The 18,115-nt window shown below is 39.8% G+C and overlaps 1 protein-coding gene across 2 annotated transcripts in view; it reads left to right on the top strand.

Moving 5' to 3' along the window:
* Window positions 1-18,115, top strand: part of CENPF (centromere protein F) — a 61,320-nt gene that overhangs the window by 13,840 nt on the left and 29,365 nt on the right. For both annotated transcript variants that reach the window (XM_067728965.1, XM_067728963.1), the window contains exons 7-10: window positions 485-687; window positions 9,135-9,260; window positions 10,210-10,338; window positions 14,338-14,460. In XM_067728965.1, the coding sequence (XP_067585066.1) occupies window positions 485-687; window positions 9,135-9,260; window positions 10,210-10,338; window positions 14,338-14,460 (581 nt within the window). The remainder of the gene's footprint in view (window positions 1-484; window positions 688-9,134; window positions 9,261-10,209; window positions 10,339-14,337; window positions 14,461-18,115) is intronic.

The raw sequence follows: 18,115 nt of genomic DNA, 5'->3' as shown, positions 1-18,115 counted from the left end.
GTTCACACTGTCTTGCTCTTTACTGGAGGACAAGCTACTAGAGAATGTGGGAGGGTGAATTTTTCACTGCTTAGCACTCATTTGCATTGATATGGGTATAAAAAATATATTAGGTTGTGGGTGTATGAAACCAAGTGGTAATTTTAGTGCAGGCTGTTATATGTGGTACACTTTTTGCAGTCTCGATAAGATACTATTCACGATTTTAGAAAAACATTTCTGCCCCCCCAAGTTTCTCTGTGAAAACTTACGAAAATTTGTTTCTCCTGCTTTCTGTAGGGTTTTTGAATACAAATAACAATAAAGACTAAACATTGAAATTAAATCCAATTAAAGTAGCTTCTTTGTTTAATGTGAATTGATTTATGTTTGACTCACCAAAGATTTCAGAGCAGAGTAACGTTGATACATTCTGAGTTTAGTTGTAAATGTCTTTGTGAAAAATATATGTTAATTGAAGTGTGGGTTTTGTTTGTGATTTAAGAGCTAAGGAGCAAGATTAGTGAGTTGGAACTACGTCTGCAAGGACAAGAAAGAGAAATGAAAGGCCAAGTGAACAAGCTTCAAGAACTCCAACTCCAAGTGGAGAAAGCAAAAGTGGAATTAAACGAAAAAGAGAAAGTTTTGAACAAAAGCAGGGATGAACTGGTGAGAACAACTGCACAGTATGACCAGGCATCAACCAAGGTACTTGACTTTTCATGAGTTATTGATAAATCTCCATTTTTTTCATATCATTCTTTGGAAAGAGTACTCTGCACTTAGACTTGTGAAATAAATATTAGTAATGAACCTTATTATATACTAGGCGGTATTGATGCAGTTGAACAGTAAGTTCTTTTAGAGTTGGGTAGATCTGGGGTCAAATCCGGACTGCACATTTTCCCAGCCAAGGGACCTGGGCAAGTCACTGATCTCTTTTATATCTCAGAGGGTGGTGAAGAATAAAGATTATGTATGTACAGTGCCTGGCAGGTGCCTAATATATAAAAGAGGCACTTAAAGTCATGGAGCTTTAAAAGAGGTTTAGGACATATGATAGAATTGAATAGACCTACTCCTGGGATCCAGTGTATACACTCCTACCATTTAATCTAAGGCTCTAATTAAGGCCAAGCTTCATAGCCCGTTATTTGGGGGTTGTCTTTGTTGTTGTTGCTTTGCCCCCAACCTACCTCTCTAGTCTTTTCTTCTCTTTTTTCTATTATTCATTCATTCACTGACTCATTTGACAAATATTTATTGACCATCTACTGTATGTCAGCCACTGTTCTAGACCTGGGGATGCAGCAGTGAGTAAATAGACAAAAAGAATGGCCCTTGTGGAGCTTCATCATAATGGGGGACGTAACGTAGATGTACCAGTCACGTAGATAGTGTGTTATATGGAGAAAAGTGCAGAGCAAAACGAATTATCTTCTAGGACCAACTGCAGTTATTTGGTGTTTCTTGAACCTAATCTGTGTCTGGGTCAGTGTTCTGCTCACATTTGCCTTTCTGCTCCGCATACCCGCCTCTTGGAATACTCTTGACTTGCTCCCCATCCCGTGAGCGCCTTCTTTCATTTCTTAGTGTGGTGAGGTCTTTTCTCCTGGCTTCCATCCCCATTATGACCCTTTTATTGTCGTTATTTATGTTCTAGCTCTTGTAGTTCCCACACTTGGCTAATTGTCAGAATCACTGAGAACCTTGCAGAATTAATCTTCTTAGACTCATGTCTGAAGTGGGCCTATGGAATTTACCTTTAATAAAATCTCTAGGTAAAAACCACTGTAGTAGGTAGACCTGTATCTTCTATTTGCTTCCTGGGAACAGGCTCTTTCTTTCTTTTTTTTCAAATTAATCCTTTTTATTTTAAGATAATTATAGATTCGTGTAATTATATAAAATAATAGCTTGTTAATATGATGGGTTACAATGATTGCTTTTCAGATATTTGAATGTCTTTCATCCTTGGAGTAGACCATACTTGGTCTTGGTGTATAATTCATTTTATATATTTCTGACTTTTATTTGCTAATAATTTGTTAAGGATTCTCGTGTCTATATTTGTGAGGGATGTTGTTCAGCTGTTTTCTCTTTTTGTACTGTCTTTGTCTGGTATTTGTATCAGCGGTAATACTAGCTTCATAAAATGCATTGGGAAGCATTCCCTTCTCTTCTCGGAAGAGATTGTGCAGAATTGGTGTTATTTCATCTTTATACATTTGGTAGAATTCTCCATGAAACTATCTGGGCCTGGAGATTTCTTTTTTGGGAGATTTAAAATTATAAATTCAATTTTTAAATAGTTACACAGCTATTAAAATTATTTATTTCACATTGGATGAGTTGGGTTATTTTGTGATTTTAGAGGAAATTCATCTAAATTGTCAAATTTGTGCATGTGGAGTTCATAGTATTTCCTTATTCTTTTGATGTCTGTAGGTCAGGTTTATTCCCTGTTCATTTCTGATATTTGTGTCTTCTCTATTTTTCTCTTTGTCAGTACTGCTAGGAACTTGACAGTTTTGTTGCTCTTTTATTGATCTTACCAAAGAGTCAGCTTTTTAATTCATTGATTTTTCTCTATTTCCTATTTTCAATTTCATTGATTTTTAAATTTTTTTTCCTCTCTGTTATTTCCTTCTGCTTGCTTTAGGTTTATTTTGCTCCTCTTTTTCTAGGTTGTTGAGGTGGGGAGCTTAGCTTACTGACTTGAGACTTCTTCTTTTCTAATGCAGACATTTAATGCTATAAATTTCCCTCTCAGTACTGCTTTAACTGTGCTCTGCAAATTTTGATATATTGTATTTTTTAAAATAATTTTTAAAAACATTTATTTATTTATTTTTGGCTGCATTGGGTCTTCGTTGCTGTGCACAGGCTTTCTCTAGTTGCGGGGAGCAGGGGCTACTCTTTGTTGTAGTGCGTGGGCTTCTCATTGTGGTGGCTTCTCTTGTTGCAGAGCACAGGCTCTAGGCGCATGGGCTTCACTAGTTGTGGCATGCGGGCTCAGTAGTTGTGGCTCGTGGGTTCTAGAGCACAAGCTCAGTAATTGTGGTGCATGGGCTTAGTTGCTCTGCGGCATGTGGGATCTTCCCAGACGAGGGCTTGAACCCGTGTTCCCTGCATTGGCAGGCGGATTCTTAACCACTGCACCACCAGGGAAGTCCCTGATATATTGTATTTTAATTTTTATTCTTTAATGTACTAAAAAAATTTTTTTTTCTTGGAACTTCCTTTTTGGCTCATTGATTATTCAGAAATACCTTGTTTAGTTTCCAAGTGTTTGGAGCTTTTTCTCTTTTTGTTACTGATTTCTAGTTTGATTCCACTGTGTTCAGAGAATATACTTTATGATTTCAGGTCTTTTAAATTTGTGGGGGTTTTCTGGCCTAGTATATGGTCTATCTTGGTATATGTTTCATAGGCACTTGGAAAAAAATGTATATTCTCTTGTTGGATGGAATGTTCTAAAAGTGTCATTAGCTCCTGTTGGTTAACGTTCTTTGTTGAATTCCTCTGTATCTTTGCTGATTTCTTGTCTAGTTGCTCTAGCAATTGTTGAGAGATGGATATTGAAGTCTCCCATAATTGTTGATTTGTCTATTTCCCCTTTCTGTTCTATCAGTTTTTGCTTCACTTATTTTGCAGTTCTGTAGTTCGGTCCATAAACGTTTAGGATTGCTATGTCTTCTTGGTGGATTGACCCTTATCATTATGCAATAGCCCTCAGTGTCTCTGGTAATTTTTTTTATTCTGAAGTCTACTTTATCTGGTAGTAATATAGCCACTGTAGCTTTCCTTTGGTTTATGTTTCATGATGTATTTCTTTCTGTCTTTTTAATTTCAGCCTATCTATGCTATTAAATTAAAAAGTATGACCTAACTATAAATTAGAAAATAGGCCTAATGTGAGTTTTGTGTGGACAGCGTATAGTTGGGTCATATTTTTTAATCCACTCTTTTAAAACACTATTCCCTTTTAGAAACACTATCTGTCTTTTAATTAGTATATTTAGATCACTGATATTCAATGTAATTATTGATATGTCATGGCTTAAGTCTTCCATCTTTTTTTTGTTTTTTATTTCTTTCATTTTTCATTTCTCTTTCATTTTTCCTGCCTTCCTGTAGGTTACTTGAACGCTTTTTAGAATTCCCTTTTGAATTATTGATAGTGTTTCTGAGTGTATTTCGTGGTAGAGCTTTTATAATGATTGTTTTAGATAATGTATATATACATACAATTTATCACAGTTTATTGGTGTTGTCATTCTATCAACGCTAATAAATTATCGAAAATTTACTTCTCTTTTTGCCCTTATACCCTCCCCCATTTATAGTATAATTTCCTTCGGTGTTTTCTCTACATACATTTAGAACCACATCAGACAGTGTTATAATTTTTGCTTCACTTGTCAAACATAATTTAGAAAACTGAAGAAGAGATGGAAAGCCTATTGTATATATGTTTATTGTTCATTAACTTATTGTTCCTTCCTTCATGATTCCTTCCATATTTCCTTCTTTCATTATTTCCTTTCTGTTTAGAGAACATCCTTTAACCATTCTTTTAGTGTAGTTACAAATCCTCTAAATTTTCTTTTGTCTGAGAATGTTTTGATTTCCTCTTCATTCCTGGAAGATATTTCTGCAGGGTATAGGATTCTAAATGTTAACAGTTTTTTTCTTTCAGCACTGTCTTGTTTTTCCTTGGGCTCCAAAGTCTCTTGTTAATCTTTCTTCTCTTTTTTTCAGAGCTTTTTAATGTTTGTTTTAATGTAATGTGCAAGGTTTTGGATTATTCTTGGTGGGAGGTAGAGGGAAATGTTCATCTCTTCCATCTACCTGGAAGTGGTAGTCCAGGTTCATTTTTAGAATTCTTCTAGTGCAGTGCTTTGCACCGAGAAATTCTTGGTAACTGTGGCTTAGATGTATGAAGGAACATGATCTCCCTTGATCTATATATTTATTCTCTTTGTGCAGTCTGGGTTTGTAATTTGGTTTTCTAAGTTGGAAAGACTTGGATTCAAACCCTGGCTCTACTACATCCCAGTTGTGTTGCTTTGGAGCTATTTAATTAACTTCTGAACTTCAGTGTCCTAATCAATAAAATGGTGTTAATAATAATGCCTTTGTCATAGGATTGCTGTAAAGTTTGTGATAATTTTTAAAAAATATTTATTTATTTTCCTTGTTTTTTCTGGCTGCATTGGATGTTAGTTGCAGCACACGGGGTCTTTGTTGACGCATGTGGGATCTTTTCGGTACGGCGTGTGGTCTGCTCGGGTTTCTCTCTTGTTGTGGTGCACAGGCTTCTCTCTAGTTGTGGTGTGTGGGTTTTCTCTCTCTAGTTGTGGCATGTGGGCTCTCTCTTTGAGGTACGCAAGCTCAATAGTTGTGGCACGTGGGCTTAGTTGCCCCACGGCATGTGGGATTTTAGTTCCCTGACCAGGGATTGAACCCGTGTCCCCTGCGTTGGAAGGCAGATTCTTTACCACTGGACTACCAGGGAAGTACCTGTGATAATTTTTATAAAGGTTTTGGCATATAGTGCCTGGCACATGGTGAACTTATAATAATAATTGTTATTATTATATCAATAAAGTTCCTTGTCAGTGAAGCTCATTTTCAGTTGCACTTCTGCCAAGTCACGCCTTCTCATATAAGAGAATTATACTTATCCTTTTACATTTTGTCTTGTTGGTTTTGGTGTGACAAGGTCACCAAATCCTTGTACTGGCTAGCATATTTGATGAAGTCTCTTCTTACCAGATCATGAATTAGGATTTTTGACTAGGACAGTGCTGAGAATATAGCTCTGGCTTTCTTTCTGTTGGAGACTCCTCTCCAAGTTCTTAAGACTCATTCGTTCAATGCTTTTTGTATTCCATTTTTTTCCTGTAAATTACAAACCCACCTAACTGAAAATTCAGTCCACCTTTCTCCATCTTGTCTCTAAAGATAATATGACCTTGTCCAATATGTTGCTGAAATCAGATTATGCTTTGTTTATGCTATTCCCTGATGTACCATTAGAACTACCTATTAAATAAAATGGAGCTAATTTAGCCAAAATCAATACCGTGTGCTTTAGTGAACATACGCTGTTTCTCGTATGCTTCTTTTCCAAGTATTTACAAACCGTGTGGGATGCAAGGTTTGAACTCATGTGGAAACAGAGTGCTGGGACTGGCAGCAAAGCTAGACTTCAGCACCCGTATTTTACAGCGAAAAGCTCATTGGTTCAGAGCACTGAGTCTCCAGGGTCATATGCTGTATATTTTTAAAGGACTTGAGCTCTGGACCCTTTTTTAGAGTATTATGGAGCATTCATGACACCTAGTGGCCAGGTACTTGCACATGGATTGTGCATCATAAATATCAGCATAAAAAATAATCTAAATAAAATATAAATTACTCTTAAAGGCTCTTTTTTAAGCTACTGTTTCTAATAAGAAAGAATTGATTGATCCTGAGATCCTATAGTGGAATATGTTGCAGTTTGACGGAGTGCCAGCAGAGGGTGCCAAGGGTTCATTCATCTACTCTGCCATGCATGTTTTTTTTCCCCCCTGAAAATTGTCAGAATTTTATTTTATTTTATTTTTTATATTTATTTATTTATTTGGTTGCGATGGGTCTTAGTTGTGGCAGGCAGGCTCCTTAGTTGCGGCTCAGGGGCTCCATAGTTGTGGCACACAGGCTCCTTAGTTGTGGCATGTGAACTCTTAGTTGCGGCATGCATGTGGGATCTAGTTCCCTGACCAGGGATTGAACCTGGGCACCCTGCATTGGGAGCACAGAGTCTTAACCACTGTGCCACTGGGGAAGTCCCTGTCAAAATTTTAGACCATCATTTAGGCAACAATGATTTTTGTCTGAGTTGTTTACTGCTATATCCCCAGTGCCTAGCATGGTGCTAGACATATTTGTTGAGTTCATATTTATTATTATTAGAAATAATTTCTTTCATACTTTTCCTTAGGGATTTAAAAATTCAAGAACAATAAGGTTAATGACAAAGGTGTCTTAATGTTCAAAGCAGTGGATTAATTTGAACAACTGCTCAATATTTTACTTTTTGAATCCAGTATTTTAAAGTTATGATATTTGCAAAATCAGACCAGCTTTATCTTTTCATCTTTGGTTAGTTAATAGTTGGTGTCTGGTCTTCCAGGAAAGTCTTACATAATGTTTTCTTTTCCTCTGAATTTTCTGTTAAATTTCTAATAGTTCTAATAGTTCTAAATCGGACTATAATGAGTCTCAGAGAAATACATTAGTGGAGAGATTTGCCAAACTGGGGCACATTTCTTTTGGAACAGGACTTCTCCCCCACTAATGTGAGTTGTTCTCATTCTTTCCTGGGAAGTTAGAGTTGCTTTGTAGGGCAGTTCAAGGATTTGAACACCACAGGGAAGCATCAGAGGAATGGGTTTTAACACTTGAAGATTTAATTTTAGAAGAGCATCCTAAATTTTGATGTAGTTCATGTTTTAAAAATTATTTTAGAGATAACTGGCTATGCATAGAAAAGAATGAAATAATGCCATTTGCAGCCACATAGATGGACCTAGGGCTTATCATACTAAGCGAAGTAAATCAGACAGTGAAAGACAAATATCACCTGATATCACTTATATGTGGAATCTAAAAAATGATACAAATGAACCTGCTTACAAAACAGAAACAGACTCACAGACATAGAAAACAAATTTATGGTTATAAAGGGGAGAGTGGGAGGAGGGATAAACTGGGATTAACAGATATACACTACTATATATAAAATAGGTAAACAGTAAGGACCTACTGTAAGGCACAGGGAACTATATTCAATATCTTGTAATAACCTATAATGAAAAAGAATCTGAAAAAGAACATATGTGTGTGTAACCGAATCACTTTGCTGTACACCTGAAACTAACACAACATTGTAAATCAACTATACTTCAATTAAAAAAAAAGATAAATGGCTATGTAAAAGGGCAAATGCATGTTCTTCGTGTTGCCTTTGGCAGCTTGGTTAAAACCCATTGTGATATTCTTTGGAGTGCTGTGAACCTCCAGATATTTAAAATGGCATAGTGGGAGCATTGTGGAAAGATGCATATTAATATTTAAGTTTCCCACAAAATCTGTTGTGCTTGAAAAACACTATCACATGAGGATAATGGGTACCCTCTGGTTATTTTATAGCCTCTAAATTACGCAGGTCAACATCACTGCTTTTTTTTTTTTTTTTTTTTTTTTTTTTTTTTTTTTTTGCGGTACGCGGGCCTCTCACTGTTGTGGCCTCTCCCGTTGCGGAGCAACAGGCTCTGGACGCGCAGGCCCAGCGGCCATGGCTCACGGGCGCAGGTGCTCCGCGGCATGTGGGATCCTCCCGGACCGGGGCACAAACCCGTGTGCCCTGTATCGGCAGGCGGACTCTCAACCACTGCGCCACCAGGGAAGCCCAACATCACTGCATTTTAACCTCTCATTCCCGTGCAACAAAACTTTAGGTGAGGGCTTCCCTGGTGGCACAGTGGTTGAGAGTCTGCCTGCTAATGCTAGGGGACATGGGTTCGAGCCTGGTCTGGGAGGATGCCACATGCCGCGGAGCACCTAGGCCCGTGAGCCACAAGTACTGAGCCTGCGCGTCTGGAGCCTGTGCTCCGCAGCAAGAGAGGCCGCGATAGTGAGAGGCCCGCGCACCGCCATGAAGAGTGGCCCCCACTTGTCACAACCAGAGAAAGCCCTCGCACAGAAACGAAGACCCAACACAGCAAAAATAAATAAATAAACTCCTACCCCCAACATCTTCTAAAAAAAAAAGCAAAACCAAAAAATCATTAGGTGAATCATTATTCAGACATGCTGATTTCTTTTTTCATGGCACAAGTTATGAAGTATTTATTTAAATGGTCTAATGCTTTACATCCTTGCTAATATTTCCCAAATATAATTTTATGTGTGCTAAAATAATTGTAGTGGTTTTGGTACTTGACTAATTGTCTTAAACCCAACTTTTTATGAAATAAAAATGTCAAAACACTATGTTAAACTTGAACCAGATCATGGGACTAATTTTTCTAAAATTCAGAATGTTTGCTTCTTTCCAAGAATAATTTTGTTTTGTACTGAGTGTCTTAATTTGTTGTTAGTGTATTGCTTTGGAGCAAAAACTGAAAAAATTGACTGAAGATTTGAGTTGTCAGCGTCAAAATGCAGAAAGTGCCAGATGTTCTCTGGAACAGAAAATCAAGGAAAAAGAAAAAGAGTTCCAAGAGGTAAGGTAAATGGATTCATGAGGAGTTTGTCCAGAAGGCTCTTGTCGGCATTTCCTAGTTTGATCATTTGAAAAGAGGAGTGTCTGTCATTATTTGGGATGTTCCACTAGACGGGAAATGCTTTGTGCGGAAAAGGCACTATATTTTCCTTCACACTTTTCCATCTTTTAGTTTTTGACTGGAGAAGGGACTTAGAATGTTCTTTTTTAATCCACATTTTCTGATTTGTTTGAAATTTGACACCAAGTAGGAAAGGATTGTATTTCTTATTTCAAACACTCTGTGTTCTAAAGGAAATTGTATTACATTCAGCAGGTGTATTTAAAGGCTGTGAGTTGGCAAATACATTAGGAAGGTAATTGATGGGGAGGGGAATGAAGTTGGCAGACAAAGTAGGGCTGAAGATGCCCTTGCATAAGGCTTGGTATCAGTTTCTGGTGAGTTAGCCTTGAAATGGGTCTATAGTCTTTCAATGAGAGTGACTGGGAATGTTAACCTGGTGTCCCTGTGTGATTATCCAAGTTAATTGGTGGCATTTCCTTCCTGTCATTCTCAATGGTCAGTGGCATAAGCTATTTGACATTTTAAACTCCATTTTTGAGTGTGTTGATTTCTCAGCCGAGTTGTGACCGGCTACAGCTCGGCTCTACTCTTTTGCCCCTGGATAATTCAGAACAGAGGTGATTCATTTAAGTCGGGGATGAGGCGGGAACAGGCCAGTTTCCATGTGTTCTCCTGGCGGACTCCTTCCTCTTCCGCTCAGAGACCCGGATCTGATGCCCGGGACCCGTGCTAAGGCTGCCTATATCAATCATCAGGTAGTCGCAGACCGGCTCCCATAATCTTCTGCTCTTACAGAAGAGCATTGCCTGGGGGAAGAATGGGTCTCGCCCTAGGATCTCCCTTGTTAACCAGCATCAGTTTGATGCATTTGTCTTTTGCTTTTTAGGAGCTCTCCCGTCAACAGCGTTCCTTCCAAACCCTGGACCAAGAGTTCACTCAGATGAAAGCCAAGCTCACCCAGGAGCTACAGCAAGCCAAGAACATGCACAACATCCTCCAGGCTGAACTGGATAAAGTAGGGTGCTAACTGATTTCTCCCTCCTCCTTAACCTCCCCATCCTCTTTTTAATACATGTCATTTCTGTACCACAGCGGACATATGGTACCTTTAAAGAAAGAAAAAAAAAGCTCTATCCTCACTTTCCTTACGTATCAAAGTGGAGAGCAAACTGAACCTTTCTGGGTCTGGGTTTTCTTGTTTAGAGAAGGAGTGCAGTGAGTGAGGATCTCAGATCTGAAGGTCTGTGGGCGTCTCTGATATTCCAGTGGTTCTTGGTCATGCCACCAGCTGGGAGCTATCCCAAGTATTTATGCTTCCAAATAGTCAAAGCACTGAAAATTATAATTTACTTATTTAACACTCCCTGCACAAATGATCTCATCTGCTTTTATGGCTTTCTGTGTCATCCATGTGACGATGACATCCATGTTTATATCTCCAGCCTGGATGTCTGGTCTGAATTTCAGACTTGTGGGTGTGCATCTGATATTTCCAGTCACACACGTAATAGGCATCTCACACTTGAAACATGTTATTAATGGAACTCCAACTTTTTTCAGACTTGTTCTTTGCTTAGTCTTCCTTGTCCCAGTAAATAGCAATTCCATTCTTCACATCGCTCAGGCTAAAACCTCAGTGTCATCTTCACCTCCTCTTTTCCTCTCAACACCTCAAAGTAATCCATTAAAACTCTGCTGGCTCTACCTTTATTTATTCACACACACACACACACACACACACACACACACATGTGTGCATGTGTATTTGTGTATATCTGTGCATATGTATATTTTCATGCATGAGTATATGTGTGTATTATATGAATAGTATAAACTTTTTTGTGGGTTAGAACACAAAATCTATATAGAACAAATGTACAACAATAAATTACTATAAGGCATGCCTCTCTTGTGACCATTATATATGTCAGAGGATAGAATCTTGTTGGCTACCCCAGAAACCTTTCATGTGCCACATACCTCCCTGCTAAGAATAAACCTGACTTCTCTGTCTTTATGTTTTATACTGGATCTGACTGCTTTCACCATCTCCAGCTCTATATGTGGTCTAAGACACATCATCTCTCACCTGGGTTTCTGTACCAGCATCCTAACTGGTCTCCCTGCTTCCACCCTTCCTCCTCACAGTGTGTTTTCAATCAGCAGCCAGAGGGAGTCTTTTCAAGTATAGGTCAGATCATGTCACTCCTCTGCTCAGAAGTCTGCAGTTACTCCCCATTTCTCAGAGTAAGAGTCAGGTCATTCCAAATGTATGCAGGAGCCTAGGTGGCCTTCCCACCACCTTACCCGCTCACCCCATCTCCTACTCTCCCTTTGCTTACCTGTCCACGTGGCCTCCTTGCCATGGGGGGACACACCCAGCAAGTGGCAGCTTTGGGCTTTGCTCTTGGGGGTGCTCCATCCCCAGACAGATCTGTAGGGTGTGAGCCTTCACTATCTGAAGACTTGCTGCTCCAGTGTCACCTTATGAATGACATCTTCCCGTGGTCACTACATAGACCCTTGCCCTCAGGTACTTTCTGTTTCTTTACCTTGCTTTATTTTTCTCCATAAAGTCTATCACCTGACATACAATAGAGTTATTTGTTTATTTAAATATTATCTTCTGGGGCTTCCCTGGTGGTGCAGTGGTTAAGAATCCGCCTGCCAATACAGGGGACACGGGTTCGAGCCCTGGTCTGGGGAAGATCTCACATGCCGTGGAGCAACTAAGCCCGTGCACCGCGACTACTAAGCCTGCGCTCTACAGCCCACGAGCCACAACTACTGAGTCCGCATGCTACAACTACTGCAGCCCGTGCGCTTAGAGCCTGTGCTCCGCAACAAGAGAAGCCACCGCAATGAGAAGCCCACGCACTGCGACGAAGAGTAGTCCCCACTCACCGCAACTAAAAAGAAAGCCCGCGTGCAGCAACGAAGACCCAATGCAGCCAAAAATAAATAAATTAATTAATTTAAAAAGATATTATCTTCCTTCCATCACTCAGATCTTTCCATGAGGACAGGGTCTCGTCTGTTTAGTTTCCTGCTCCATCTGCAATGCGGAAGCACTAAATATCCAGAGCCTTATGCTCTCAGAAGAAGCAATGTGGAATGTGGTCATTCATTCTTTTCTTCTTTTTTTTTTTTTTGGCTGCGCCCTGAGGCTTGTGGGATTTTAGTTCCCCAACCGGGGATTGAACATGGGCCCTCAGCAGTGAAAGCGCAGAGTCCTAACTGCTGGACCGCCAGGGAATTCCCAATTCATTCTTTTCTTGACTTCACCCATTTTCCCTGAGAGGGTGACACATTTTAGAGTTTTATGCTGAATATGTCAGGTATTCACCTGTTGTCAGAGTTATACTTATTTTCTTAGTGTTTGTTTATTTTCTAAAAGTGAGGGTTTACCAATTAGGTTGTCTCATATGAAAAATACAGGTTAATTCCCAAATGTAAGATATAGCAGCCTAGGACATGTTGATTTCTAGTAGCAGAGGAGCTGGGGATGGGGGAATGCAGGTGAAATGCGGACAGCCAACATTTATTGATATCTCTTACATACAAGGGATCATCTGAAGTTCTAATAGAGTCATTCCTTTATCTATCCATCTGTCCAAGTTTGGAAAAAAGAAAAAAAATCTTCCTGTGCCAGGATAAATTGTTATGCACTATTTATTGGATGTCCTCCAAGACTTTTAAAAAGATACATTCGCAAATGTATAATTTTTTTTTTTTTGGTTTAAAAGGAAGCATTCTGTTGGTAGTGTCTGAGCCTTGTTTTTATCGGATGTTTTGTAGTTTATTTCGTCATTCCCCTACTGATGGGTATTTAGGTTCATGTAGCACCATTGGTGGTATCATTGGGCAGGTAAAGGTGTGTGTTGCTGGTGCTTCTGTAGGACAGCTTCCTACATGTGACATTGATGGCCTCGAGGGCATATGTGTTCTCACGTGTGATAGGTACTTCCAAATAGGTACTTCCAATTGTGATAGGTACTCCAGAAAAGTCGTAGCAGTTCACCTGACACCAGCTGTAAGAGGCCTGTTTCCTCCCATCCTCCTAATAGGAGATAGTCCAGGTTTTTAAAATTTTGCCAACTAAGGAGTGAAAAATGTTATCATTGTTTTAATTCACACTTTTAAAATATATATATTTATTTATTTGGCTGCCTCAGGTCTTTATTGCGGCGTGAGGGCTCTTCGTTGTGGTGCACGGGCTTCTCTCTAGTTGTGGAGTGCGGGTTTTCTCTTCTTTAGTTGTGGCGTGTGGGCTCCAGAGCACGTAGGCTCTGTGGTTTGTGGCACGTGGGCTCTAGTTGAGAGGCGCGAGCTCAGTAGTTGCGGCACATGGGCTTAGTTGCCCTGCAGCATGTGGGATCTTAGTTCCCTGACCTGGGATCGAACCCGCATCCTCTGCATTGTAAGGCGGATTCTTTACCACTGGACCACCAGGGAAGTCCCAATTCACACTTTCTTGATTACCATTGAGGTTATTTCTTTCAGAAGGTGATTTGCCATTTGTATCTTTTGTATAACATTTCTGTTTCTGTCCTTTGCTCTTTTTATAAATGGGCTTGCCTCTTTGTATATTGAATCATAGATATGCTTTATGTGTTGTATTTTGGAAATATCGTTTTTATTCTGTTGTATTTATTGCAAATGTGTTCTCCCAGTTTGTTTTCTCAATTTTTGTTATTTCTTATCTCATTTTTTAAAATTAGTTTATTACTATTTAGTTGTTTTATTTTTTTGTGGTTAATTGTTTTCCTTGTGGCTTCCTCCTCAAACCCAGCCTTTTTCATCAACATATGCTGCTGCCAAGTAATGTCACAGGTTGACATGACGGTATTTTAAGTTCAACTTCTAGGGCCTTATTAAGCTGTTATGTATAGTGGGTCTCAACCAAAATAGATGATATCAATTATTATATTCCATGACCTTTTTATTCTTTAAGAATACATAGTTATTTAAAAAGTAAAGAAAAATGAAGCTTTGCTTTGTTTTCTACTTGTAGGTCACATCTGTAAAGCACCAGCTGGAAAAAAAATTGGAAGAGTTTAAGGAAAAGTTCAGTAGAACTGAACAGACCTTACAGGCGAGTCAGACCAAGGAAAATGAGCTGAGGAGAAGCAGTGAGGTAAGTGAGGGGTAGAGAAGAGTATTTGTCAACTTCTGTACAGGAGGAAGTGGGAGGGTTAAAGAATTTTTCTATACCATTTTCTAGTAGTTTATTATAGCTACATTTTTGTTTTTAATTTGCCAGAAGTATATATTACAGTGTTTTGTATAAAATCTATGACATAGAACATGTGGGGTTTTTTTTCACTTTCTATTCTGATATAACTTACTAATATACATCTAGCAATTATAGGAAAGCATGACTTATATTAAGACCATGTACTCCTCTTTTGTTTTTTCTTAAGATTGTTTTAGACCACCTGTGAGGTGGAAGGATGGAAGAAAGCAAGGGATTTTCTAAATGGAAAGAAACAAAACTGGTCATGGGAGGTATAATTTAAATCCCTTTTCCAAGGGTTGGCTTTTGCATCATCAAATATTAAAAACCTTGTGCAAAGTGATAGACTTAAATATAAAATTTTTTACAGATGAAGAGTTTCTAGATTTAATATTGTTATAAAAACCTCAAGTAATTGTAAATTGTATTACTCTGGCTTCCGCAGCCAACATTAACTTTCATGTTGAGTGTGTGCAGGCATGGGTGATGGTGTCTTTGCTGCGTTTTTTTGTGGGTTTTTTTTGACCATGCTGCATGGTATATGGGATCTTACTTCCCCCACCAGGGATCAAACCCGCGCCTCCTGCAGTGGAAGCACGGAGTCTTAACCACTTGATCACCAGAAAATTCCCATGACGGTGTCTCTGGAGAGTCATGGTAACGATACAAAATTGTGGATGAGGTTTCCCAATGGCACGGAGTACTGGGCATACCCTGATGTTGCTTCTACCGATAGGATTTTATCTGTACTTAACTTTATTTATTTATTTATTTTTGGCTGTGTTGGGTCTTTGTTGCTGCATACGGGCCTTCTCTAGTTGTGGCAAGCGGGGGCTACTCTTCGTCGCGTTGCTCGAGCTTCTCATTGTGGTGGCTTCTCTTGTTGCAGAGCATGGGCTCTAGGCACACGGGCTTTGGTAGTTGTGGCACACGCGCTCAGTAGTTGTGGCTCGTGGGCCCTAGAGTGCAGGCTCAGGAATTGTGGCACACGGGCTTAGTTGTTCCGCAGCATGTGGGATCTTCCTGGACCAGGGCTCGAACCCATGTCCCCTGCATTGGCAGGCGGATTCTCAACTACTGCGCCAACAGGGAGGTCCCCGTACTTACTTTAATTTGCTTCTCTCTGAACATATTTAGTTGCTTGGAGTTTATTTTAAAGGGCTTAATTAAGAACCATTTAGGGACAGTTAATAGACTGAAACAATATGAATAGAGTCATAAATCTACATTGTAGTTTTATGGAAAAGCACCGCAGAACATTAGAGGTTTCTTTTCCAGCAAATGTCACAGGAAAGAATTTGTTTTCACTAATCTTTTAACTATTTTGCAATTACTTTTTAGATTGTACGGTTTTTTTGTTTGTTTGTTTGTTTTTTAAGTTCTCTGTAAAGAACAGTGATTTATCCAGGTGAGGCAAGTCTAAATATATTTATCCCCTCAGCTTCAAGTAGTGTATTATGGTTATAAAATCAGAACGTCTGTCAGTAGCAAAGAAGAGGTTGTTAAAGCAGCTATAGCCTCAGAGGGGTAATACTGCTGGAGAGAGAAGGCCACAGCCTCAGAAACCGGAGTGGAAGAAAACTTCGTATCAGATGACGGTTTCATCAGCAAACGTTTTTAAATGAAAGCGTTTGTTTCAGCAAAACAAATGTTCGCCGTTTGGCCAGTGGGGACCAACCAACAGATGCTTCTGCTAACATTTCCACAGGCAGACTGGCACTGAACTCTTCCCTCTGTGAGCTTCCCTTTCAGCCAGGAACTCTCCCGCGACTCCACTGGCTGCCTGGTGGAAACATTTTGTAAAATCGATCGACTGGTTAAGAGGGTCCAAACACTTTGCAAACGGTTTGCTTGGCGAAGGCTCCACAGTGGGCTGGACATTTCTCGCAGGTGTTTCTGAAGACGCATGCATCCCTGCAGGGCCTGGTTTGTCAGCTGTGGAGCTGTCCACCACGAAATCTAGCTAAATGCCCGTCATGTTGCACTTAACATTTCATTGATTTCTGTGTCCAGTGAGGGCAGTCGTTGGAGGTGTGTAGCTCAGGGCCAGGGGATTCATTTAGTATTTGTCTTTAACTTACGTTTTTGTGTGTGTGCCTTCTTTTGAGCCATTCAAACTGGCTCTTGCAGTTTGAATTGGGATTGGAATCAGAAAAGCAATTTACCCAGTTAGACTGGTGGTATAGCTTCAAGGTAAAATTTTGGTGACTTTAAAGTGAGCGAGATCTGAAATTGCATCACTTTTCTGCCACCTCCCTGCTGTGTGACCTGGGGACAGTGATTACCATTTCTGAGTCTGACTCTCCTCATCTGCATATGGGGACTAATACTAACCCTCCAGAGCTGCATTAATGATTAACTTAAATATTGTGTATCAAATGTTTAGATCCGTGCCCAGCAAGCACATAAGGGCTCTTTGGTCTTCACAACTGTTGTAACTTTTTGATGCTACCACTGTTTGCTCTCACCCATAGGCACAGAAAGGATGGGCAAAGGAAAGAGCATTTGAGATTTTTCACATATAAAATTGCAGCCCATTCTAGTCTTATCGTGCTGGGTATCTTTCTGTATCTAATTATAAGTACAAACAAGTTTAGCACGCTTATAGGTTTTGGATGCCAAAAAAATGAGACAGTTGTACTGCAATTTTCCTTGTCCATGTTTAGCAAACTAATATGCTGCTCACAGTGAGAAATTATCAGTAGTGGAAATGTGATGTAATGGCCCAATCAAGGGTAAAGTTAGCATTTAGTATCAAAGTGAATGGAAGGTTTAGATAAGCTGCTCACCCAGCATCCAGTGCCAGCTCCATAGCATTGGGGTTAGGCGATCATGTACCATCATTTGACAGCCAAGATGAGGGAACACTTGCCTGGGGACCTTCCTGAGCGTGGGGACCTGTATTACAACAGGGTCCGCTAAGGGGCCTGGTCTGGCAGGCAAGAATGATGAGGTGGAAGGGGAAAAACACATCCTTTGCATCCGTCCCTGGTTCACCATATAGACTTCGCCCAGCAGGGGACGTATTAAGCTTCATTCATGGATGGGATCATGAAATGCCACACAGTAACTGAAATTTGTTTTGTCTGGTCCTAGGAAATGATGCTTCCCTGGTTGCTCCTAAACCAAAGTTGATCTGGCTGGAATTGCTCGCTAAGCTCTAAGGCTGGCTTGTGGTTATAGGGTTTTTTGTTGTGTTTTTCCAGACTAGTGCCCAACTCTGCAAATCATGTGAGGTTGCAAGAGCTGCCTAGGAGAATATATCCTTGTATGCTTAACGCATCGTTGGCAGTGAGCCACCCAGTCAAGTCCTAAGTGGCTGTAAGCCGTGCAGAAACGAATTGCTGATGGGTGGCAGCCTACAGCTCCATTTTCAGATGTTCATTTTCTAAATTCTGGCTTTTTAAAACTCTTGGGCTGGCCATAGCCATAGCATGATAAGCCTGCTGGGTCTCAGGACTGGCTGAACATTCCTTCATTTGAAACAAGTATTTATGGAACTACTGCCAGAATAGACAAAGACTTGTTAATCTTTTCATTGAGCTTAGTATTCATT

This window comes from Pseudorca crassidens, chromosome 2, assembly GCF_039906515.1.
Source record: "Pseudorca crassidens isolate mPseCra1 chromosome 2, mPseCra1.hap1, whole genome shotgun sequence".
NCBI lineage: Eukaryota > Metazoa > Chordata > Mammalia > Artiodactyla > Delphinidae > Pseudorca > Pseudorca crassidens.
The sequence above is the reverse complement of the archived record's forward strand: the minus strand, read 5'-3'. Positions and strand labels throughout refer to the sequence as shown.